Genomic DNA, 24,536 nt, shown 5'->3' on the forward strand with positions numbered 1-24,536 from the left:
GAAACAAGGTAAAAATAGCCTGAACTCCTAGTCTGTCACCAGATAAAAATATGACCCGTAGATGTGAAAGCCTGCTGAAGAGAGGATGGAGGCACCATTCAAATCTCAGACTATTATTATCCTGACAAATCTCATGAATATTAGCCACATCAGAGTGTCTAATTTTGCCACCTAGGAAGCAGAGTGGTCTGTTTCAGGGCTGTCAGGGACAGAGCTAAGAAGCCTATGAAAGCAGTCTGCTCCCACCCAGCTGAACTCTCAGCCTGGTCACACTTTTGTGCTAATCCTCCTATGATGGACAATAAGGCTTGGAAGACAGGGGAGGGCTGGCCCCAACATATCTACCCCCTCCCCAGGCACTGCTCACTGCTAGAGAGACAAACCTTCCCTAGCCTGGCTCAGCCTGTGGCTGTAACCCTTACAGGGATCACAGGGGAAAGGGGACGGTCACAGACATGTGCAATGAAACTTCCTTCTGATCTGCTTCTTCTCACTAGACACACACACACAGAGATACATACATACACAACGACAGAGACATACACACAGACACACACACATACACACACAAAGGCATAGAGACATACAAACATACACAGATACGTATACACATAGACACACAAAGAAACACACACACACAAGCTTGCACGCACACACATACATGCACACAGACACACACGCTTGTGCACACCTCTGCTCTTTAGGTGACATGTTTTTTTAAAGTCTAGCTCTCGGGCGTCTTCCCTTATGCAGTCTCAGCAGACCTGCGATCTTCCCCGCCTCCACCGCCCACACACCCACACCCTGGGCTTCCAGGGAGTAGGAGCAGGCTCCCCACCCTCTGCCTGGACACCAGGAGGCTGCTGCTACAAGTACTCTTTGTTAGCCTCCTGTGCTCCAGTGGTGACCTGGCTCGGACACCCACTCCCGAAGTCTGTGTTCCCTGCCTGTCCAGAGAATTGTTCTCTTTCCCAACAGGCTCAAAGAGGTCCAGCCTAGGGTAGAGCGGCTCAGACGCTGCAGTTTATTTAAGCTGGAAGACCCACAAGGAGCCCAGATTTCCGGTCAGGAGGTAGGTGTGTCCAGCAAGGAAGACAAACTCTGTCTCATCGCCAGGGTGGTTTCACCCTGGAGTCTGTCCGTGATGATAGCTAAGACCTGAGACTGACAGGAATGGCCTCCACTCACACACCGACAATGGCTTACAAGACAAGAACGCTTCAGGGACTCCTGACTCACTGACACTGGGGCCTGGATACAAGATTGCTCAGCTCTGGACTCTTCCAACAGATCCTCCCTCCCTGCCCACAGGCAGGGGACCTGGTTTGGTCATCCCTGGCAGTTATTCCATCCTGAGAGCTGTGTCAGACTCTACTCTGGGAGCCACAGCTTGTCCTCCAGGCCACAGACACAGGACTGTGACAACCACTCTGGTGGAGGCAGGACCTGCTATCTTGTTTGTCACTCATGACCAGATAGCATAACCATCTTACAGATGGACAAATGAAGGCAAAGAAAGAACATCAGTATACTAGGGCTCATTCGACCTGAGGTGTAATGTCCTTGCGCCGTCTCCTTGCCAACAGCTTGGATCTCTCCTGGGAGCAGCTGACATGACTTCACAGTGAAGTGTCTCACAGTGTGGAGGCCAGGGGGAGGAGGAGTATGTCAAGTCTGACTGTGCCTGGCCGCTGCACCTGCAGAACAAGTACAGGGCTGCCCCAGCTGCCTCCTGCCCTGCTGCTAAGAGCAGACCTTCAGACACCTGTGAGTCCTGCTACCCGAGTTTACTAAGGGTCATCCTGGAGGCTGGGAGGTTTCAGATCAGCTGCATCTAAAGCTGCCAGGCTCCCAACACGGACAGCAGAAAGGGTAACAGTCCTCTGTGGAGGTTCTAGGCTGAATCTGTGTCCAGGCAGGTACTGGAGTGGGGGGTGGGGAGATGGAGGGGAGGGGGAGAGTCTTAACCTCCACAGCCCCTATGTGGGGTAGGGGTGGAAGAGGCACAGGACATTCACTCATCACCAAGGGAAACTTTGTATTTCCTGTGCCTATATATATAAATATATATAAATAAGTGTGTGTGTATATATATATATATTTTTTTTTTCCAAGAGAGTTGATGGTCCCCTGAGTGTCTAGGACCACCAACGCTGGAGCCCTTCTGGGCAACTGTCAGCCTCCCCGGAGCCCAGCCTGAGACAGAAGATCTGCTTTTCTGCACCACAGAGCAACCTTCTCCAGCGGCTTTCCCTGCCACACACCCAGGCTGTAGCACACACATATCTTTGTTAATTTATGGGAACGATACAAGTCCACAGGGACCACCACTCTGGGCAACGGCCCTGCTACACCCAGCTGTTTATCTCAGATGTGTGGAGAGAAAAGCAGAACTCCCCACCCTCTCCCAGGCAAGGCCCCGCCCAGTGCTCACACACACACACACACACACACACACACACACACACACACCCCGCGCAGATGTGAGCTCGCTAGCCCCTGTGAAAACAAGCACAGGGCCGGGTGACCACTGGATGGTACAGCTGCACGTATAGACTGCAGACGCGCAGCCGAAGGTCCGGTGGGAGGGCTCTCTACTGAACCAGAGTCCTGCACCTCCCAGCTCTCCTACCCACCGCAGGGCCTGTGTCCCCCTATCCTTGGCCATGAACATCAAAGACCTCCATAGCTGACAGTCATCACAGGGGACAGCTGCCTCGACACTGCCCACTCCAGGGCCTCGAGTCCGCTCTGTGGAGAGCCCTGCCCAGCTGTGGCCAGCCTCTGGACCTCTTGGGTGCACAGGCTCTGGCTTCCTTTGAGAGAAGTGTCCACTCCAGTCAGTCCTTCCTCATGGTTCCAGCTCCCGGGAGAGGCGGGACAGTTCCCTCTGGTTGTCAATGACCTTCAGCTGCTGGACATAAGCCCAGGTGCTGGCTGGACTCCGGGTGCTCAGGGACTGCTCAGAACCTGGAGGAAGGGAGAGCCATCAGAGAGAGGCACCATAGCCACAGCTCTCTCTCCCCTCCCCCACCTCACATCCTCTCAACGCCAGTCCCCAAACTATTGTCTCTCCCACTACAGAGTTAGAAGGGCAGTGGATGCAAAGTCTGAAGAAAGAAAGCCCCTCCCCCCACCGAGATCTCAGCATAGTACCCCTTCTCTAGATCAAAGGGAACTAAAACAGACTGCATATGGTGGTGTATGTTTATAATCCTGGACCTTCAGAAGCTGAGGCAGGAGGATGGAGAGTTCCAGGCCCTGTTTCAAAAAAACAAACAAAAATGGTGCATGCCTTACTCCCAGCACCCCGGAGGTAGAGGGCACGGGGATCTTTATGAGTTTGAAGCTAGCCTGGGCTACATAATGAGTTCCAGGCCAGCAAAGCCACAAAAAGCAAAGAAGCAAATGATGGAAGGATAGTTCAGGGTGTGAGCTGCTTGTCTTACAAGGTGGTGTGTTGGGTGCCTGTAATCTCCTTGCTGCTGAAGCTGAAACGGTCAGATCGCTGGGGCCAGTCGGGCAGCCAGGACACTTGGCCAGTTCCAGACCGGCGAGAGCTTGTCTCACAGAGAGATAGTGGGCGCCCAAGGAAGAACACCCAAGGCTGTTCTCTGACCGCCGCACACATGTGTACTCATATACAAATGACTGGGGTCCATCCTCACACATATGTACAGGTGTACACACACGTCAATAAAAATAAAACTTGGGAAAAAAAAGTTCCTTGCGATACTCACGACGCATGCAGGTGTGAGACAAGGCTATTATTAGAAAAATGAAAGCAAAGGATATAGCTCAGGCTTGGAATCCTAGCCTGGGTCATGAGGCAAGACCGTCCCAAATATCAATCAACCAGCCAATAAACAAAATATAAAATAGGAGTAACTCAGAACTCATCATAGAGGCTGCTGTGGGGAGAGAGGGCCAGCGGGCAGTGGAGAACCAGGTTGTCGTCAGCGCTCTTTGCCACGGACTGAGCGAAAGACTCAAGAGTATTATCAGCGTGAATGTGTCTGTGAACACTGTGATCTGGACCATAGGCTATGACTGCTCCTTAACTTAATGAACTCCCATCAGATAAGTTCCTAAGGTGGAGTTAGCACAGGATTTCCACCTCCAGCACTTCCGCTTTAGCTGAGGATGGCGGCGGCAGCAACGTAAGCGTACGTACATACGTAAGCTGTACGTAAGCGCCGGCTTTATGTAAGCGTCCAGCTCCAGCTCTGTTGGGCTATGCCAGCTACTGTTAGTACCCTGTGTTGGTATCCAGAGACAGCTTGGCTAATCGGCTCCAAACTCAGGAATGTCACACATAGGTGACATCTGTTGCCGTGGCAACCCTACATACCTTCCCAGAGCCCACTCCTCACACCCAACTGCGGAACAGCCTACCCGCACAGCCATGATAAAAAAGCAAACTTTTCCCCACCTTCGACCCTTTTTTTCCCTTTTCTCTCTCTCCCCTCTTTGTTTCTGCCATGTGGAACTGCTTTGGCCTGGACAGGAGCCACCATTCAACACAACACCCTGTCCCACCACTTACACGTGGAGATCCTTGATGCCTGGCTGTCCTCGTGGATGTGGGAAACTCGGCTTCTGAGTGGCGATAGAGGTGCTGGGCAGAGAGAGGGGGAGAGTCAGGGAGGTGGCCACTCAGAGCCTCCCTGGGGTGCTGAGGGGGCTCCCAGCCCAGGAGAGCACCTCTTACCGGTGCCGTGGCTTCGGCAGTGGTGGAGCATTCGCACAGCCCTGGCCATCATCCGCTGAGGACAACACAAAGTCATGAGATCTGGCTGATAGGGACTAGGGAGTCTATAAAAGACAGGGTTATGGCTGCTTCAACCCAGCACCCCCACATGCTCAGTAGGAGCTAGGCAGCAGCTGGAAGACAGAGATCGGGAAGGCTAAGACATATGCCGAGGACGGGACTCTTATTGAACAGTGTGATTAAGATTTACTTATTTTATCTATGTGAGTGCAGTGTCGCTGTCTTCAGACACACCAGAAGAGGGCATCAGATCCCATTACAGATGGTTGTGAGCCACCATGTGGTTGCTGGGAATTGAACTCAGGACCTCTGGAAGAGCAGTCAGTGCTCTTAACCACTGAGCCGTCCCTCCAGCACAGAACAGTGTGATATTTGGGGCTGTCACCTAGTAGTCCTAAAGTCAGACCCTCCCACATGCAGTAGAATGAGGCAGGCGCTATTGAAAAAAAAAAAAAAAAAAAAAAAAAAACAACAAAAACAAAAAACAAAAAAAACCCCAAGGTCTCTCATAGCTCAGGCTGTTCTTAAACATAGACTCCTCCAGGCTTAGCCTCCTGCCTACTGGGGTTACTTGCATGCATGCCTGGGCTAAGGGTCTATCAGTAGACACCCACCCCTGCTCCTTCCGGGGCGACTGTCATATTGCCAACCCACACTAGAGGTGGGAGCCCACTTTCTTTTTTTTTTGTTTGTTTGTTTGAGACAGGGTTTCTCTGTGTAGCCCTGGCTGTCCTGGAACTCACTCTGTAGACCAGGCTGGCCTCGAACTCAGAAATCCTCCTGCCTCTGCCTCCCAAGTGCTGGGATCAAAGGCGTGCACCACCACCGCCCAGCAGGAGCCCACTTTCTTGAACTCACCATCTTCTCAAAGTTGATGAGGTTCTCTACCAGTGTGTGGTTTCCCTCGTGGATGAAGGTCATGTCTGCAAAGGCATGATTTTTTTTTTTTGCTTATAGGTCCCCAAACACCTTCCTCTCCTGCATCCCAGGAAAGGTGAGAGGCCAACCATAGGACCTGTCCCAGCCATACTGCTCAGCCAGCAGCAGCCTCTGAGCCATGGCAACCCCCTGGTATCTCTTGGAGCATCAACCACAGCCTCCGGCAGCTCCCTGCTATGTTCCTGCCCTAACTTCTTTCAGCTTGTCAACATCTAATTTAGCTGAGTGCTCCCTGTGTGTCAGCTCGTCAGCTGTCACTGCCAAAGAGTGTTAATGAGCCCAGGGCCTACCTTTGAGTAGCAGGGGCATGAAGGGGATGACAGGAGGGGAGAGCTTGGTGAGAGCCAATCGGTACACTCGGTGGTTCCAGGAAGGGTCCTATGAGGAGAGGGGGCTGTCCTGAGGGAGGTTTTTTTCATCCTGCATATGACGGCCCACCACAGACCCATCCTCACTTAGATCCCAGGTCACACTGGAGAGGCTCCAAGCCAGCCTCCCTCATGCAGGAGGCTCAGAGGCAGGGTCTGTGGTAGACCAAACAGTGATGGGGCCTGGCTTTCCAAGTTCCCAGTGCCCCCAGGAAACTTCATGGTGATTAATCCCAGAGGCCTCTCAGGCTCTCTATCTCTCTGGTGGGTGCGTTCCCCTGAACCCCTTGGATCCCAGTTTTCTTGAGAACACCCAGTCACTGAAAACACCTTGGCACTCTTCTCTCTGAAACGCTACAAAACCTTCAAAAGTTCCAGGAAGTTCTACTCCTGTCTCATTCCTCACTTTTGTCTTACAAGTCTGGTCTGCAAATCCTTTAAGGGTCCTGGAGAGTTCAGCGACACCCTCCTACTTGACACACAGTGGGTCCTGACACACAGTGGGTCTTCTGCTCACTACCTCAAGGAACACCTCTCTTTGCTGTCAAGCTCAGCTCAACCCTTGGGCAGAGCAGTCAAAGCCTGGCATCTTCTGCCTTCTCCTGAATCTCATACCCAGGACATCCCTGGGTGTGCTGTGGTCTCATACCCAGGGCAAATGTCCTCTCCATGAATAGCAGAGGGTAGAGTATACCACAAGCCCCCTACCACTACCTTGAACTCCCTCAGCCAGTTCCCATATCCACAGACCAGAGGGATCCAGGTCCTCGATGGACACTGAAAGCCACGAAAGGCCAAGAGCTGGGGCCAGAGAAAGGGGGAATGGGCCCAGCACTCACCAGCAACCTTTCCAGGGCTGAGTACAGCTTCCGTACTTTATGGGGTAGACGCTGTGAAGGTAAGACAGGTGAGGGGCCATGACTGGGAAGAGACAGCCACCCTAACATCCCCCAGGAGGCCAGAGGCCTGGCCTTGGCAGATCCCGGACACTTACCTCCCAGGTGTGGGCCAGGCGGCTGATGGCTGAGTTGCTGAGGCCAAACATGACCGCAAAGAAAGAGTTGAGATTCTTCTGCTCCTTGAGGCTGTGAGCACAAGACCCAGACACCCTCAGAGGAAACAGCCGAATCCCCAGTGATACCTTTGTAGGGTGGGTAGGTTAAGTAAGAGGCAAAGGCTCTGGGGACCCAGGAACAAAGGGAAAGATGATTGGGCAACACAGTGGGCAGGGAAGGGTGGCCGCAGGACTGGCAACACACCACACCACCTCACACATTCCACTACCCCTCCATACCCCACCGTCTCCACACACCCCGCTGTCCCAGTAGGCACTCACTGGGCTGCTAACTTGATGAACTTCCGGAGTAACTGAGCCCGGGGGCCTGGAACAGGGCAGAGGCAGAGCTCGGTGGCCACCCAGTACTGCAACTCGTTGAAGCGTCGCATGAAGCGCTCCAGGTTTGCGGTGGTGACATCCCGCAGGTGCTGGGGGCCCAGTACATAATGGATCAGCTCCACCTGGATGGGGCAAACATCAGGTCAGCATGCTAGGCCTGGTGTCCGGCCCACACCCTCCTCTCCTCAGCTCTACCTCCTGCACCTGGTGGATCCTGTTGAAGAGGCTCCAGTCATGGTCTGTCAGCTGGCCTGCCAGGTCCTTGGCACTCACTAGGTCCAGCATCTCAGAAGAACCCAGAGTGGGCCCCAGCTGCTCAGGGTGTGGGGTCTGTAGGAGAAGAATGCTCAGACACAGGGAGGACCTGGGACAAAAATTCTGCCTGTGGTGAGGGGGACAGTGGACAGACAGGGCATTGCGAAGTGGAGAGGCTTCTCAGGTCTGTGGACAATGGAAATGGGCTCTCCCGAGGGGTCACTGTTCTGACAGGGCTCTCATGCTGAAAGGCTTCAGCCCCTGGAGTTAAGGTTTAGAGCTAGCCCTTCTTTCCCCGTGTCATCTACAAATGCTATGGCCATCCCTCCCTTTTCCTTTTCTGTGAAGACTCAGGAGCAGCCAGAGACAAACACCTCCCTAGCTTCTCTGTGGCCATCCTCCCAGAACCCACTCTGCTTCCTGGTCCCAGAGCTCCTCAGGCTCTGGCAGCCTGCCTGTCCCTACCAGCTCATGCACTTCCTGTGGGTCGACAACAAAGAGCCGCTCGTTGAGCCCCAGGGATGTGGCCACACCGCGGGCATCTGGCTGCAAGCCAACGACATCTGTAAAGACAGCAAAGGCTGTGCTTAGGGTAGGTGGTTGGGACAGAGGCCAGGGAGCGGCTGGAGGCCCTGCCTATCTGAAAGTTTTCTTCTTCTGGCAGTGGCTGGGTAGACTCTAAACACACGGGTCCTCATGACCACACCTCGACACTGCCTATAGCGCCGACTCAGGCAGCACCTGAGACTGGTCAATTATGGATGAGACGTCAACTTCCCTGACCCCTAGTTTCCTCCTCCATAAGCGGAAGCCTGTAGGACTCACCCCAACTACTTCCCAAGTCATTTTTATAAGTATGGCTATTACAGGTAAAAAATGCTTATTAAAAAAAAAAAGCCCTCTGGAAATTAGGAAATATCCTATCTACCTCTTAATGTTGATTTCATCAGCTATGGACTGGACAATGCTTTGAGTCTTCGAGTCTCCAGGCCCTTGACCAGTGGCTTCCAAAGTATGGCATATAAGATTACTCTCGTGTCCAGAGAAAAAGTTAGCTCTTCTATTTAATCCACTTTCTTGATTTTCTTCTATTAATCCATCTCTTCTATTGTGTGTATAGCTTTATAATCCCATGTAGAGGAAGTGTCTTTATATATAATGTATATGTATTATGTATTCCTAGGAAGATTTGTTCTAGAACAAATCTAGAGGGTCATTGGTTAGTGACCCTCAGTGATCTAAACAATGACTGCCACATAGTAGGGTCTCAATAAAGGACATTGACCAGAGGTAACTCGCCAGGTAGCCACCAGAGGGCAGTGCTTCCCAGAGCCGAGCACACAGGTGAGTCACTCCTGCTGACTCCTGAAGGGTGAGGGCTTTTCTCTTAGCCACCCACGCTTGCTACAGCTCCCTGAACAGCCCCACTTACTGACTGTCCAGGCTACACTGCTCAAGGATAACAATGGCTTTTAACATGTCAAATTCTCCCAAAGCAGGTCCTGATAACATAGACAGGAGTCTAGGCGGTGATGTGCTAGACTCAGGGTTGCATGTCGTATAGGTATCCGCAGTTTAACAGCTACAGACTCTCATAACCATGCAGTCGCTTGGCAGACTCAGAAATGGAGACTCAGAGAGGCCCAGGGGGCTCCAGCTGGGTAGTAATTAATGTGGACTTCTCTCCTGGCCCTGGGAGTCTATGCCCACCATCATCCAGCAGATCTGTCATGGCCACTGTAGAAATTCTATCACCTAGCCCATTCCTGCTACATAGCTGACCCTTCAAAATCATCATCTTCTTCTTCTTCTTCCTTCTTCTTCCTTCTTCCTTCTTCCTTCTTCCTTCTTCTTCTTCTTCCTTCTTCCTTCTTCCTTCTTCTTCTTCTTCAAAGATTTATTTACTTTATGTATGTGAGTGCCCTATCTGGATGTAAGTCACCATGTGGTTGTTGGGATTTGAACTCAGGACCTCTGGAAGAGTGAGTGGTCAGTGCTCTTAACCACTGAGCCATCTCTCCAGCCCTCAAAATGTTTTCTATCAGGACTGAAGAGGTGGCTCAGCAGTCAAGCACACTGGTTACTCTTCCAGAGGACCTGGGTTCTATTCCTAGTACCCACTTGGTGGCTCACAACCTTCTGTACCTCTAGTTTCGGGGGATCTAACCCCCTCTTCTGACTTTCACGGGAATCAAACACATGTACGGTGCAGAGGCCATACATTTAGGCAAAACAACCAATACTCATAAAATAAAAATAAAACTATTTTTAAAAACATTATTTTTAAAGTGTTTGCAATCCTAGTTACTTCATCATCTTGCCACAAGCTAGGCTCATCTGGGAAGAAGGAATCTCGAGTGAGAAAATATCTGTGTCAGGCTGGCCTGTAGCAAGTCCTTGATTAATGATTGATCTGGAAGGCCCAGCCCACTGGGGGCGGGGCCACCGCAGGGAATGTGGTCCTGGGTTCTATAAAAAAGCAGGCCAAGCAAGCCTTTGGGGAGAAGCCAGTAGAAGCATGGTCTCTGCTTTGGTTCCTGTACTTGGTTTCTTCCCCAACTTCCCTTCACAATGGGCTGTTTAATTCTCACAAATCCTCTACGAAGCCCACCATTTTACTATCTCTGCTTTACAAATAAGGAGCTCAAACAACCCCCCCCCCCAATCCCCCAGGGCCACAGCCAGTGATCGAACCAACCAACCACCATCCAACCAACCAACCAGCTGAGTCTTGGGCATTGCTTCTGAAACAGCCAGAGGAGATGTGGTAATCCTGCAGCAAATTCAGGGCATGAAAGTAACGGTCTGAACTCAAGGATGTGGGTTTGGATCTGAGGGTGCTCTCCCAGGGTAGAGAGTTAATCCAGAGACACAACTCACCACCTGCAGAATTAACCTTCACCAGCACCTGCCCCTTGGTCCAGTGGTCCTCATGGGCCAAAGCCGCCATCACTTCTCTCACGGAGGCCGTCACCGGCAGGTGCAGAGTCAGCACCGTGTGGTCAGGTCTGCAGATATCGTAGGGGACTGGAGAGGAGGAGGGGATGAGCTGGAAGCTGGTCTTCCCTCCCCATGAGGAACAGGATCCTAGCTCAGCAGCAAGAAGACACCCGTAGGCCACAAAAGGGGACACAAGGAGAAGCAAAATAGGTGGGTGCCAAAGCCCAGCAGGGAGTCCTGGACCTAGGGAAGCAGCCCAGGTAACTGACCTGCTTGGCAGCTGTAGTAAAGACCCCGAGGAGGACCATGTCCTCCCCTAGCCCAGAGTAACGGCTGCCAGGCAAGGGAGACAGACACCGCAGTGCTCATGATCCTCCATGGCTGGCTCGCTCAGTTACCCCACCCACCTTTGTCCCCAACTCGGATGGCACCAGTGCTGCTTGGGAGGGGTTCCTCCTGGTTAGGGAGCCAAACAGGTGCATTCCGGGCCTGAAAGGGAAAAAGAACAAGGCTCCAGAGTCCAGGGACAAGTCAGGGAGGGTCTTTGAGGTGGCAACCAGCGGGGGCCCCAAAGCATCATAGTGCCAGGGGCTCTGCTGGCTGCATGAACCCCAAAGTCCAGGGAGGGCAGGGAGCCAGGCTCGAGGAGAGCCAGAGGTCAAATGCAGGCCAGTCACCTGATACAAGGCGGGGGAATGGGGGGCGGGTTCAGCCACCTCCATAAACAGGACCAGGGCTGTTCTGGGATGAAAATGCTTGGGCCTAGTTTTTTCTCTCGTCTTTCCTTCCCTCAGCGAGCATTTGCTACAAAGTGGGCATTGTTCTGGGTATCTAAATGTTCACAGTAGTGTTTGGAGAAGAATACTTTTAGTCTACATTTTGTGGACATGATAAATGAGGCTCAGAGAAGTTAAGTGACAGGCTGAAGGCCACACAGCCACTGCCACGTGACTAGAAACTTGCTTTCTCTGGGGCCTCATCCTACAAGAGCTGCTCTGTCCCAGTGGGCTGCAAATGCCAGATAGCCTGTGAATAGTCCTAACATGGGCTCACCTGGCTTCCACTCTCTCTCCAAATCTGATTCTCTCTCTCTGCCTCTAAATGGAGCTGGCCCCCTGCTCCCTGCCCCTTCCTAGACAGCTTCCTCAGAGTTCCCACCATGAGCGCCACCTGAGCACCTGAACCTGAGTTGGGCTCACCAGGGCCCCAGCCTTAAAGTTCCATCCCCATCCATGACCTATTGCTCCAGACTTCTCACACTCAGGAATCCCCTCATCCCTGTCACTGTTCCTTCTGAGCTCATGCTCCTCAGTCCCCCCAGGGCTTGCCACTTTCTTCTGGGTTCATTTAAATGGGTCTCTCCTACCTCAAAAATCCCCCTACCCCCTGGTGCTGCCACTCACTTCTAACCCACCTAAGTAGAGCCACACTGAGCTGGGGACAGAAGCCATCATTGCCTGTCCCCTTTAACCTCTCAACGGTTCACAGACCATTCTCCAACCTGGAGACGCTCTGGACCCTGATCCCCTTCCTGGTCTCCTCTCTAGCCTCTAGCACTGCATGAGGCCTTGTTCATCCCTGTCAGCTCCTGGGGCACGTCTCTAAGCCTCGTGGTAAGTCAGTGAGTCATCTTTTCTCTGCCTGCTTTCTCAGGCGCCTCTGACTGCATGTATCAGGAGACTATTTCACAGGTCTGCTCCTCCAGTGACTGTGAACCCACCAGCCAGGCCCTCCTGCCACACCATCCAGTATCCAGCAGGGTGTCTGACATTCCTGGGTGACTGGCACTGATTCCTCAGTGTCGGCCACATGCAGAAGCAAGTAGAGGCCCCTTGTGTCCAGCCCTACATCATGATGGGATGTGACATGTAGGAACATACAACACATCGCAAGTTCTGGGGGGTGGGGAGGAGCCTGGTATTGGAAGAGCAGAAAGGAAGAATCGTAGAAAGTAGGGTGAGGGGACCCCCGGGTATGAGAAGTCTGAGGCAATGAGTGAAGTTTCCTTAGCAAACAAAGGAAAGTGTCTACAAGCTGAGCATGCTCTGAGGAAACCAGGAAGGACATCTGGGGATGCTCCGGATGGGAAATGGGAAGGCCTTTTGGGGACACACATTCTGGCTCTGTTCAGAACAAGCAGGGTCTAAAATGGTAAAGGGCACAGAAGAAAGGCCCCCATGCAGAAGGCTAAATGCAAAGGTCCTCGGGTGAGGCCAACTGTGACTACAGCAGGAAGGAGCCTCTGGCCAGCGGGGTGGGCAGGGCTTCCCGGTGGGGTGGGCGGGGCTGGATGAAGATGCTCACTTTTGAGTTCACTTCTCTATGATCAACCCAGCTTCCCACCTTCCCAGTTCTTTCTCCTACGACTCCTCAACCAGATCTTAGCTCCAGTCTCAACTCCACATCTCCTCCCCAGCCCCAGCTGGGCATGGGCTGGCCACCTGGAGCCCTGGGACAGGCCTTAGCAGACCATCTAAGCTCCTACAGCACCACCCTCCAGAAACCCTTGGCTCTTGGAGATCATCCCAGTCACTTTCCAAGGAATAAAAGCTCCTTAGGGTAAGGGTGAAGGTGTCCCCTTAAACTTAGTAGCTCCCACAGGACCTTCCCTGATGCACCCAGCACAGGTCAAGGATACTCTGGGTGTCTGGGATGGAGGGGCAGAAGGGAAGATGCCAGGCTGGGCAGAGGGGGAAAAAAACAAGAGGCAGGACAGGCACCTTGGTCTGAGGAGATACATTCCCACAGCCGTTCTCCAACCTGCAGAGAAGAGTGAGAGAAAGAGAGCCACTGAAAACCCTGGCAGGCAGGGCGATCCCAGGGCCAGTGGCCACAGTGGTCTGGATCCCATCCTGCCCTCTCCACAAGCTCAGAGGGATGTGGGAAGAGTGTACACAGGGCAGGGGGCAAGGTGCACTTAAGACCCGGATTGGCTTCTGTAGTTTCCAGAGGCCAGAAGGAAGAAGGAGCAAGATACAGGTTCCTGGGATCTGAGTAAGCTCTTGCCCTTGAACCCAGCTGCCCCACAGATGTCTGGGAAAGCAAGATAAACTTAAAGGAGTTGATTGATGAGCAGGGCCGGTGGACATCGGTACCATAGTCCACAGTAACTGGCCAAAAGGGAGGCGTAAGCATCCAAGTGCATTCAGTGTATAGAATGAACAAATGAATGACTGTAGCCTATGTGGGAATGGAACAGCGGCTGGTAAGAACACCCCATGGGCCAGCAGCTTGGCCTCAGCTGCACAAGGAGGACCAATGAGCTTTGGTCACTGCTTACCTGTGGTGTCGCCGTCTCTCCGGATACTGTTCCCTCAGCAAGTTGCTAAGTCGGGCATCTCTGCTCACCAGGTCTGAAAGTTTCTGGGAAGGGCCAAGAGTCAGCCCCTGGGATGGCTGCAGCTGTACCTTCACGGGTCAGCCCAGCCAGCCCAGCTATATTCCCAGGTACCTGGAGGAAGCTGGTGGCCACGGGGTCGGAGCGGAGCGTGGGGCTATACAGGGCCACCCACCGGCTGACTAGCCGCAGGATCTGCTGCCTCTTGTTGCAGATGTAGGTGCTATGCTCCTGCTCACTGCCTCCAGCAGGTTCTGCTGGCTCCGCGTGGAAGGTGGACACCAGTCAAGGGAACCACAACATACCACCGAGGTCACCCGCCATGCAGAACCCGACTGCTCAGGATGTCAGGGAAGGGTCACGGCAGCCTCTTTGACAGGGATCCCATCGCCTACCCACATCACCCTGGGGCTGGAAGGATATTGGTGCAGGAGGGCAGCGAAGAGCTGGGTGCTGGGCATGAAGACACTGTGGGTCAGCAGGAAGTCACTGAGGAATGTCTCTGTTGGGCAAGGTTGGGTTTGGGAAGGGATTTCAGCCCAAGTCATAACTCACTTATATGTGCACCCGGAATATATATCCCCTAAGTCAGCACAAGTAAAGGAAGCAGTGCCCAGCCCCTGTGACAGTTCTCTCCACCCAAGAGAAGAGCACTTCCTGCCAACTGCCGGTATGGACCAATCAATCTAGAACCTGCTGAGGTCAGGCTGCAATGACCTCCTGATGACTCAGAGAACAGGGAGAGTCTTCTGACGCTACCTGTTGGGTCATGAGCACTGGAGTCCGGTCTCATAGCCTCCAACAGGAGTTCTAGAATTTTCTCTGGGGTGCCAGACATTACCGTATACCTAGGGGTAAAACAGTCAATCGGTAGCATATGCCCTAAAGACATCACCCCTCTGCGCACAGACATCAGTAATTGATCACATCACGCTTTCTGATTGGCCAGCCTTATTCCATCTTGGAGAGAGGGCATTGACAACATCCTTGCAATCCCTCAGTGCCTCCCACCCCTAGATGGCCAAAGGGCATCAGCGTGGTGTGGAAACAGAGCAAGGCTTGGAAGTGGAAGAGCTATACTGGGTAGGGCAGTGTGAAGTTCTGTGGGGAGAGACATGATAGGCTTGTTACCGGTTTCTGCCTGGGGTCGGGGGGCGGGAAGGGCCAGCACCCTGAGAGGTCCTCTCCAGAACCAATACCACTTTGCCGTGTTCTTCCAGTCTCATGGTTTTCGCTTCCACATCCTGGAGAAGGAGCCACAGCCATGTTCGACACACTAGGATGTTCTTCAGAACCCCTGTACCGCCTCCCTTCCAAACCTAGAGCCCTGGAGGCCCCTAAGGAGCCTCAGCTCTTCTACAGATCCACCAGTATCAGACATCTCAGCCTCAGGGCCTCTGCAGACCCAAACCCCACCTTCTACCCTCCCCCTCGCCAGTCCCTGGTCTCTCACACCAAACTGTGGGTGTCCATTTCCAGCCAGATCCCGAGTTTCCTTACAAATACTCTCTGATGCCAGTGCCTCTGCCCGGACACCCCACCATGTCCTCACTACCCCCACCAACCTCCACCCTATGGCACCTTGATGATGCGGTTGAAGTCCTGCTTGTCCACACGCAGAAAGTGACAGTTATTTTCTCGAAGGATGATGGTGGCTGCCCGAGGTGCATCGTTCACCAGAGCCAGCTGTCCAAAGTCATCTCCCTCATGCAACGTGGTCACCAGCCCCTGAAGCCAGGACTCAATCACAGCCTGCCCCTACCTACCAGTCCTTGGTGGGAGGGAGAGACTCAGACATAAATATGGGATCAGAGCCTTGGGGCCATCAAAAGGAGTGTTCATGAGGACACGAAACAAAGAGCTTTGACATCTACCCCCGTGGGCTTGGGGGAGGGCTTACCTTGCCATGGGTCACCACATTGACAGATCCCTTCCAGATAATGTACCACGAGGTACCCTTGTCCCCCTGGCTGAACACTGACAGAAGCACTGATCAGATTTGTCCCCTCCTACCACCCACCACTGCCCCATGGCTCCAGACACGGTGGTGAACCCAACTTACACACAGTTCCTGCTTTGCTGTGTGGTTCAAAGAGCAGAACTGCAGCTAGTTCCCGCTTCACCTGGGGGTGGAAAAAAGAAGGTCAACAGAGGCAGCCTTGGGGAGAGAAAGACAAGCTGAGAGTCAGGGTTTAGCCAAAGACAGCACCCGAGGATAGAGCTATGGTCAGGCCACTTGTCCTGGGATGTGGCAGAGACAAAGTAGGGGAAAGAAATGGACAATATTTCCACTGAAGACTAGTGGTAAGAAGCTAGGTGGAGCGACTGGAGAGATGGCTCGGTGGTTAAGAGGACTGGCTACTCTTTCAGAGGACCTGGGTTCGATTCCCAGCAACCACATGGTGGCTCACAATCATCTGTACTGCAGTTCCAGGGGATCCAGTGCCCTGTTCTAGATTCTGTGGGCACCAGGCATGCATGTTGGGTATAGACATTCATGAGGGTAAACACATCCATACACATAAAATAATAAAATAATTTTTAAACTGTAATTTAAAAAAGAAGACCTTAGGTGGAAATCCTCAAGCCATAGACAAAGGGGAGGGAACTAACCTCCTCCCTCCCCTTCCCACAACCCCATCTAGCAGGGGGAAGAGATCCAGCTGAATGTGTACTGACTGAGTTAGAAAGGTGGGCCACCGCCTTGATATGCAGCAGCTCCTCGAAGATGAGGTCCAGCTCTTCATCCGTCCGCTGACCTGGGCTGCAGGAGCAGAGGAAGGCCCTGAGAAACTGTGGATCAGAGCCAGGGAGGCACCACCCCACCTGCCTGCTGGGGCCTGGGGCCAGATGGCTAGTCTACAACTACCAGTCAAGCCACCGGTTATCAATAGCAGGCTTTGTGGGTGAGCCCCAGGTACCAGGCACTGTGCTAAGCACCTCTCAAGTACTATTCCGTTCCACCCTCACAAGGATGTGAACACCACTATCCTCACTCGTCAGAAAAGGAAGGAAGCTGGCTGGAGAGGCCCAAGTCACCCAGTGAGTAGCTGGCTGGGCTAGAATTTGAACCCTGACCTATCTCAGTCTAAAGTCCACACCCTCTGTCAGTGGGGAGGGTCTTCAGACCCTCTGGCCCGACACCCTCAGGAATAGACAGTCTCGGATGTGACGGCTGAGATCACAGAGCCAGTCCGTGGCAGAATGTGAGCCAAGCTCAGGCCTCTGCTGCCTAGGTCTTTTCCCCCAGATGAACCTGGGAGCCTATGAGGTCTGAACTGAAGGGAGCAGAGGGCAGGGCTCTCCACTCACGGCTTCCGGAGTGCCACAGTGAGTAGGGCATCAGGCCCTCGCTGGGAGAGCAGGGCCATCGCCTCAACAAGCTCCTCTTCCACGTCGTGAGTTCCTGCAGGCTCGGGCTCTGGTCCAGGGAACCTGTAGAATTGGGTATCTCGGTCCTGGAAGGTCCAGTCATGTTTTACTGGGGAGCCGAGGCATGGCAGAGAAACAAAATCAGGCCAGGTATTGGACTTAATTCTAACACCATCAGAATGCCTTAATCCAGCAGTTCTCAAACTGTGTGTCAAGATCCCTTTGGGGGGGGTGGGGGGAGGGGAGTCACAAATCAGATATTTACATTATGATTTATAACAGTAGCAAAATCACAGTTATGAAGTAGCAACAAAATAATTTTATGGTTGGGGGTCAGCACAACACAAGGAGCTGCACTAAGGGGTCGTGGCAATAAGGAGGTGGCAAAGCACTGCCTTAAACCTCTCCACAGCTCCCAGAAGAGTCCCCGGGTTAGCCCTCCCTACCCCCACCCCGTCCTAGTGGCCCAATCAGAGCTCAGCTCACCATGGCAAAGAGCACCCTCATCCACCAACACCTGACAGATGCCCACGGCTTGGCTCCGTGAGTGGACCCCAAGCCCCAGAGCCAAGATGCCATCCACTAGCTCCCGGCCAGAGCAACACTGCCTATGGGAAACGGAAGGGGGGGGCAGAGAATCAAAGTGGGCGGGAGTGGAACTCTATCCAAAGGTACAGTCCCTCCCAAGCCCAAGCCCAGCTCTTCCCCCATTCCCACCCCTACCCCGCAAAGCAGGGCTGGGCCCAGATGCCTGCCTGAGCGAAGGGAAGGTAGGACCCAACTCATCACTCACCGATATAGCCGCAGATGGTATTTTCTGTCTCGGATGAGGCTAGGGTAGGTGGCCAAGAGATGACGGTGCAGGAGCTTCCCTGCCCTGTGTACATGCTCTGTAGTGGCCTGGGACGGGGTGGAGGGAGGGCACCACAAACTTAGGCCCTGAACACCGCCCCCTACAACCTGTAGCCCCTCCCAGCTCAGTCTTCCTCAGCTCATACCTGCTCCAGGCTCACTCTGAAATCCAGGGATCCCTCGCTGTTGGTAAGTGGCGTCTGAGGACAGTAGAGAGAGTTTGCAGATCAGTGGGAGGTATTCAAACTAATGGAGTGGGACCCCTCCCTGCCCCTCTCAGAAGACACCTCTTCCCACACCAGTGTGCTGCAGGTGAGAGCCCCAAGATTCCTATTCTGCTCACCCAGGGGCCAGATAAACAGGCCTCGTTCGGGGTGTCGGGGTGGAGCTAGAAGAAGTTGGAACCCGAAGTACAAGATTCACAAACATCTTGAGAGGCCTGGGAACACCAGCTCCTAGCTGGGACTACAGGTTGACCCCAGGCTCAGTGCTGTGCCCAACCACAGGGCCCTCTCTCTGTAGGGCTGTGGCTCAGTTAACAGAAACACAAATTCTGGAGCCAGGCTCTGTACTAATGGTATAACCCTGAACAAAATCTCTATGTACAAAATCTCTAAAGTGTAAATAAATAAAAGCAACACGCGAGCTTTCAGAGGGCCCCCACGAGTGGGCAGAAATTGCCCATTTAACCATTGCCTGTTGTATGGTTGTGCATAGGTTAGCTTTTACTATCTAGTGAGGCACAAGTGTGGGCATGGCTGACAGGCTCGTTTCTTTTTAGCAGATACTGTAAGTCATAGCCCTGTAAGGGAGGGTACGGCTGTGGCAGCCCGTAACTGGATTGCCACAGAAACATTGACTGATGCTCTTGGTAGCAAGTTGCCACCAGGGACTTGAAGGCAAATACGCCCTGCATATCAGCCTTGAAGGCCCCTCACAACCCTCTTGTCCAACCATGTGAAAATAGAGTTTATGAACAGCTCTGGGCGGGCTGCTCCGTTCTCCACAGCCCTTCCAAGGCATCCCTAACAGCTCACAGAACATATTTACCTTCCTGATAGCACCACATCCTAGGTGTGGTAGGCAGAGTGTGCCCTTATATCTTCAAGGGAGACAAGTCTCGATGTGAATTCAAGGGCCCTGCATAATTCAACCACGCATGCGCAGGACTGCCAACCAGCTGTGGGTAAACTGCAGCTCCCACCCAAGGCCGTCTCCTTTCCACTCATTCCACACACCCACCCACATCTCCCTGCACTCAAGGACCTGGAGAAGTGTTGGCTGGGGCTCTGGGATCCAGGTCTCTATAGTGTCAGCACACTATACCTAAGCAGAGCCCCAAGGTCTGACATGAGTGCCTGGCCCAGCATGGGGTGGAAGTCACTAGGTGTCCCAAGGGTGTCCCTGCCCGGGTCACGAACACAAGCCAGTGCCAGACACAGAGCCCTAGAGACTTAAGAACAGGAAATGAGGAGGAGGAGGAGCCAGGAAGGGAGGAAGAGCAGGAATGCATCCAGCCAGGCCCTGTGTTGGAACAAACAGTGCCCGAGTGCTAATGACTTCTTGTTATTCATGTCAAAATGCCCAAGTCACCCTAGCTCTTGACCCAGCTCCCTTTGGTGCCCACAGCCCAGGCTCCAGCTGGGCTCTGTTATTGTTGTTGTTAGATTTGTGTGTGTGTGTGTGTGTGTGTGTGTGTGTGTGTGTGTGTGTGTGTGCCTGTGTGCTCACAGAAGACAGACAAGGGTCAGATTCCCTGGAACTGGAGTTACAGGTAGCTGTGACACTGTTGCTGGGTTGCTAGGGGGCCAAACTTAGGCCTTCTGCAAGATCAGCAAATGTTCTTATACACAGAGCCATCTCTTCAGTCACTTTTTTTTTTTTTTTTTTTTGGAGGCAAGATCTCATGCAGTCCAGGCTAAAGTCACTAAGCATCTGAGGATGGCCTTGAACTTCTGATCACTACACAGGGCTCACTGCACAGGGTTCCATGCATGTTAAGTGAACACTCTACCAACTGAGACCTAGCCCACCCTTCCTGGAATTATTCTGACCTGGGAGGCCACATGACCAAGCTGGTCACTTCCTGCCCTACCCCAAGGGATGGGCACAGGAGTCTGAGAACAGTAGCCCAAGAATGCAATCATAAGGCGTTTTACTCTGCTAAAGAAAGCCTACACCAAGAGGGACAAATTCACTGCCGAGGGTAACATAGTTGCTCAGGAAGGCAAGATTCTCGGTGCTTTGTGTGAAGCAGGTGTTTGGATTCTATTTCTAAGCCGTGAAAAAGGTTACATAACCCACCCTAACTGGTGGTAAACAGCACTCACACCAGAACTGTCTGACTCCTCAGCCAATTCTTCAGACCTACGCCTCTCGTGAGCTCAACCCTGTTCTCACTTCTTCAATGCAGGCCACAGCCACAGAAATAGCAGAGCCACTCTGCCCTCAGGAACACTTGCAGAGCAAGGGACGAGCTTGTGGCCACAGCCCTCTGTGTCCCTGTCATGCTCCTGTGGATGGGAACCTTGGGAACAGGCAGGGAGAGGACGGTGAATGAGCAGCAGTGGGCATGCGTGTGGCCTCCAGATGCCCGTGTTCAAATGCTGGTTTCTGAATGGCAGCCAGGGTGTGTAACCTTATGCTGATTTAAGCTCTCTGTGGACAAGCTTCTTGTCTGTGAAGGGGATTGGTAATAAAAGTACGTACTCCTGGGAGTTATTATCATATTATTTAAATAGGTTAATAATCTGAAGCCCATGGAATGGTGCCTGCCCACAGAAACTGCTTGCAAATGTTAATGCAGTAACTGAGTTTATTTTTATTTATTTATTTTTTTTGGTTTGGTTTTTCAAGACCTGGTTTTTCTCTGTGTAGCCCTGGCTCTCCTAGAACTCTCTCTGTAGACCAGGCTGGCCTGGAACTCAGAGATTCACCTGCCCCTGCCTCCGGAGTGCTGGGATTAAAGGCGTGCGCCACCACAGCCCACCACTTTCTTACTTCTTGTGTGTACCTACTGCCTTGACATATGGACCACAGCTGGCCCTGGACTTGGACTCATGACCCTGAGTATCATTTTGAGGTCCTCAGTTGGCTCAGCCTTTACCTACCAACTCTTCTTAGCCTGGGACAGGAAGGATCCCAGGTAAAAGATGTGCTGGCATTAGCCAGATGGCCGGCTCCACCCTCCTTCCCTGTCACTAAGTGTCAGAGTTTGGCTGGAGGGAGAGTCAGGGACAGACCCACCAGACCAGTTCCTTTGGTCATGGCTAAGGTCCTAGGCCAGGTTGAGCATGGAGCAGGGACACAGAGGGTGTCTGAGGTATTCTGCAGGTAGATCTTGGGTACAAAACCCAGCTCAGCCACTCAGCAGCTGTGCAGCTCTTCAGCAGCTGCCTGACCTCTCTGTGCCTCCCTTTCCACATCTGTAAGATGAAACCATCAGGACTGATCCCACCAGGCTGTTGTGACAAAGATGAGGCTGTCATAGGGCACAGGACACAAGTACTGTGACTCTTACCCACTGTCAGCATTTGGATGGATTTGTTTTGAGAATACAGCCACGTCCCCCCAAAACTATCCAGTCTTGCTTGAGCCTGTGGGGCCCAACCAAGGTCACCCTGAGCTTTCTCTCCCTCCCTTCAGATAGTATGAGACCTCATCTCGCCCACATCTTTTTCAAAGCTGTTTTTCACACCATTGCTATACTGCCTTAGCCATAGTCAGAAAGTCCTTTCTACATCTGGCTGTGAGCCTCCCCGGGGGCGGGGCGGGGCGGGGGGCGGGGTCTCTCTGATGAACTAACTCGTCTTTAGAAGGGGAACCCACTTTCCCCTGGGCTTTCTAAACAGGGAGATGTAGCCTGAATAGCCCAGGCCTGCCTTCCAGGGCTCTGGGCTCACCTTCTTCACCCCGTGCATGCACACGCCCTGCTGCCACTTGCTCCCCAACAGGAACACTTCTCGAAATCAAAAGAGCCATAAGAGAGCCAAGAGGTGCAGCCTCCAAGGGGGTCGAGAACCTCTTAAGCACAGGCTAGACCTACTCACGCCACTCATTAGGGATGGGCATGGTGAAGAGATGGAGAATAGTGGTGTCTAACCCTAAAACCAAAACACGTTGTTCCTAGAAACCTAAACCCATTGTCCCCCATACCTGGCAGAGGAAGGCCTTGCTTCCAGACCTCTGACCCGCTTTACATTCCAGCAGCCCCCACCTCTATGTTTCCAGCCTCCCACACAATCTGGTCCTTCCTTTCTGAGGTCTTAGGGGAGAGAGAGACTGGAGAGGACTCCTCCACCCTCTCCAACTTCAGATCCCAAGAGATTTCCCAGTGACCTCACCGTCCTGGTAACTGACCTTCTCCTACCCCCTACCTAGCTTCTCCAAGCTGGGAAGGGGACAGGAAATGCACAAATAATTATAGCCTGAAAGGGAGGGCGGGTTCCAGCCGGCTAGATCCCAGCAGGAACTACCGCAGTGACCCAGAGCCTGAGTAGGGGTGTGGGGTAGGATGAGCCTTCCCCCAACCCCCACCTCTATTAGAAAGACCCAGGAAGAGAAGGGCTAGCAGGGACTAAACTCCAGTACCAAGAGACCACTCCTCTAGACCCACCTGGGGATCTCTCAACCCAGTCTCCTCAATTAGAAATGGAAATAATGTTTGGACAAGATTGGAAAAGGAAACAGTTAGTGGTGATTGTTTTGTTTTTTTTTTGTTTTTTTTTTTAACTCAAGAAGACTTGCTGGTGAGAGACGATCCTTTCCAAGATTGTCACCCCTTCCTGCCTTCCCTCCACCCTCTACTCAGTACCCTCTGCCCCTACACACACACACACACACACACACACACACACACACAGAGAGAGAGAGAGAGAGAGAGAGAGAGAGAGAGAGAGAGAGAGAGAGAGAGAGAGCGCGAGCAGACAGGACTGTCCAGCCCAGTAGTTGGGAAGAGAGGATTTCTGGAGCCTGGTGCCTGCCTGTCCCCCTCCCTAGCCCCTGTCCTTCCCACTGGCTTCCTTCAGAAGTCATTCTCCACCCTGAAACCTCTTCAGTCCCCGTGGCCATGGCCCGGTGCCAGGCTTTATCCACACAAATACCTCACCCCAGGAGCCAAAAAACAGATTCAGCCCAGTTCAATTGTTCACTAAAGGAGACCGTTGCCACGGTGATGTGTCAAGAACAGTAACCAAGCTAATTTCACCCCCACTTGACCTGGCCCCACATATCCCCACTGCCTCACAGAAAGAACTCAAACATGTAAGCCCATGCCTAGCACACAGGTGATGGATAAATGATAAAGCCTTTCCGGCTCACCCACCGGTGGCTGAATGGGGCAGCGCAGGAGGCTGTGCACACGGGGCACACAGGCTCGTTGTGTGACCAGCCATACACACTGCCACCAAACTTCCCGGCCTTCTATCCACCCAGATGAATTTGCTCTGAGAAACCTGCCTGGCCCGCCAGCACTACAATCCAGCCTCTTCCAGCCCTGACCCAGCCTGGCAGATGGCCGGTACTCACCCAGCGAAGTCCCTGGATGCAGCTGGGGCGCCGGTGCTCGAACACTAGTTGGTAAGAGCAGCACCGGGGACGGTGCATTCTCTTCAGCACCATATTGAGCAGCGTGCCCTCCGGAACCACGTCCGGGAGACCTCCCACCTGCGGTGCCCCCACAGCTCGACTCTCCACCACAGCTGGGCCCACCTGCCAGTGGTTCTCACCTGGCCAGCTGACCTGTGATGTGGGGAGGAAAGAGGCTAAGCCATCGGACGGAGGAGCTGGACCTTCCCACTACCACCCCAGGCTTAGCGTCCTCTGGACTTGGACTGGTCATGCGGAGGTGCGGCAACCCTGCCAGGAGCCGGGGGGAGGGACAGGAAGACCTGCCCCGGGTCCTGCTGGCTTAGCGCACCTAGGGGTCTCCAGCTTGACTCACAAAGATGGGACCCTTCTCAGTTCTGGCTGGAATTCGGCCCCATCTCACCGTCCATGTCCTGAAGGTATGTCCACCTTTGTACACACACTCGATCCCCAGAAGCAGCTTTTCCTCAAATTCTCCTCCCCGCCACTCTCTCCCACCCAAAACTCCCCCACGTGTCGGCTTCCTCTCCCGCCCTTTCCAGCAGCTTTCCTTGGCTCTGACTCCGGCCCACCTTACCTTCATGTTTCTTCTCCAGCTCACACCGCGGTGCTCGCCCTAGCAAGAGGCTGCAGGATCTCAGGAGTGCTCCAGGGCAGCTCCACCCGGGAATCCCGGAGGGGTATGAGTGTGAGTCCCCGGCGGCAGCGAAGGGCCAGCCC

The 24,536-nt window shown here is 53.2% G+C and overlaps 1 protein-coding gene across 2 annotated transcripts; it reads right to left on the reverse strand.

Moving 5' to 3' along the window:
* Positions 1-1,001: 1,001 nt before the first annotated feature.
* Rapgef3 (Rap guanine nucleotide exchange factor 3) lies at positions 1,002-24,536 on the reverse strand. Of its 2 annotated transcripts, none has more exons than XM_034517102.2 (28): positions 24,394-24,536; positions 23,757-23,969; positions 18,377-18,430; positions 18,172-18,278; positions 17,865-17,986; positions 17,319-17,487; positions 16,686-16,770; positions 16,069-16,129; positions 15,907-15,983; positions 15,588-15,734; positions 15,138-15,250; positions 14,766-14,854; positions 14,430-14,508; positions 14,121-14,280; positions 13,950-14,032; positions 13,390-13,429; positions 11,077-11,158; positions 10,610-10,756; positions 8,195-8,292; positions 7,679-7,804; positions 7,415-7,596; positions 7,073-7,163; positions 6,918-6,968; positions 6,001-6,088; positions 5,630-5,694; positions 4,712-4,766; positions 4,547-4,618; positions 1,002-2,970 (listed from the first exon to the last, which is right to left on the reverse strand). In XM_034517102.2, the coding sequence occupies exons 1-28, from the start codon at positions 24,397-24,399 to the stop codon at positions 2,852-2,854; spliced, it is 2,781 nt and encodes a 926-aa protein (XP_034372993.1). In that variant the 5' UTR covers positions 24,400-24,536; the 3' UTR covers positions 1,002-2,851. The 2 variants fall into 2 exon arrangements, with proteins under 2 accessions (XP_034372993.1, XP_076768087.1); XM_076911972.1 differs by having other exon boundaries at positions 7,670-7,804.

Source organism: Arvicanthis niloticus, chromosome 13 (genome assembly GCF_011762505.2).
Source record: "Arvicanthis niloticus isolate mArvNil1 chromosome 13, mArvNil1.pat.X, whole genome shotgun sequence".
NCBI lineage: Eukaryota > Metazoa > Chordata > Mammalia > Rodentia > Muridae > Arvicanthis > Arvicanthis niloticus.

Excerpts from the sequence above, each read along its gene's own strand:
- Rapgef3 (XM_076911972.1), bottom strand. Across the intron at positions 8,293-10,609 it reads GAAGGTTAATTCTGCAGGTG|ATGTCGTTGGCTTGCAGCCA; the intron begins GTGAGTTGTGTC and ends CTGTCTTTACAG. Across the intron at positions 7,164-7,414 it reads TTCATCAAGTTAGCAGCCCA|CCTCAAGGAGCAGAAGAATC; the intron begins GTGAGTGCCTAC and ends TTGTGCTCACAG.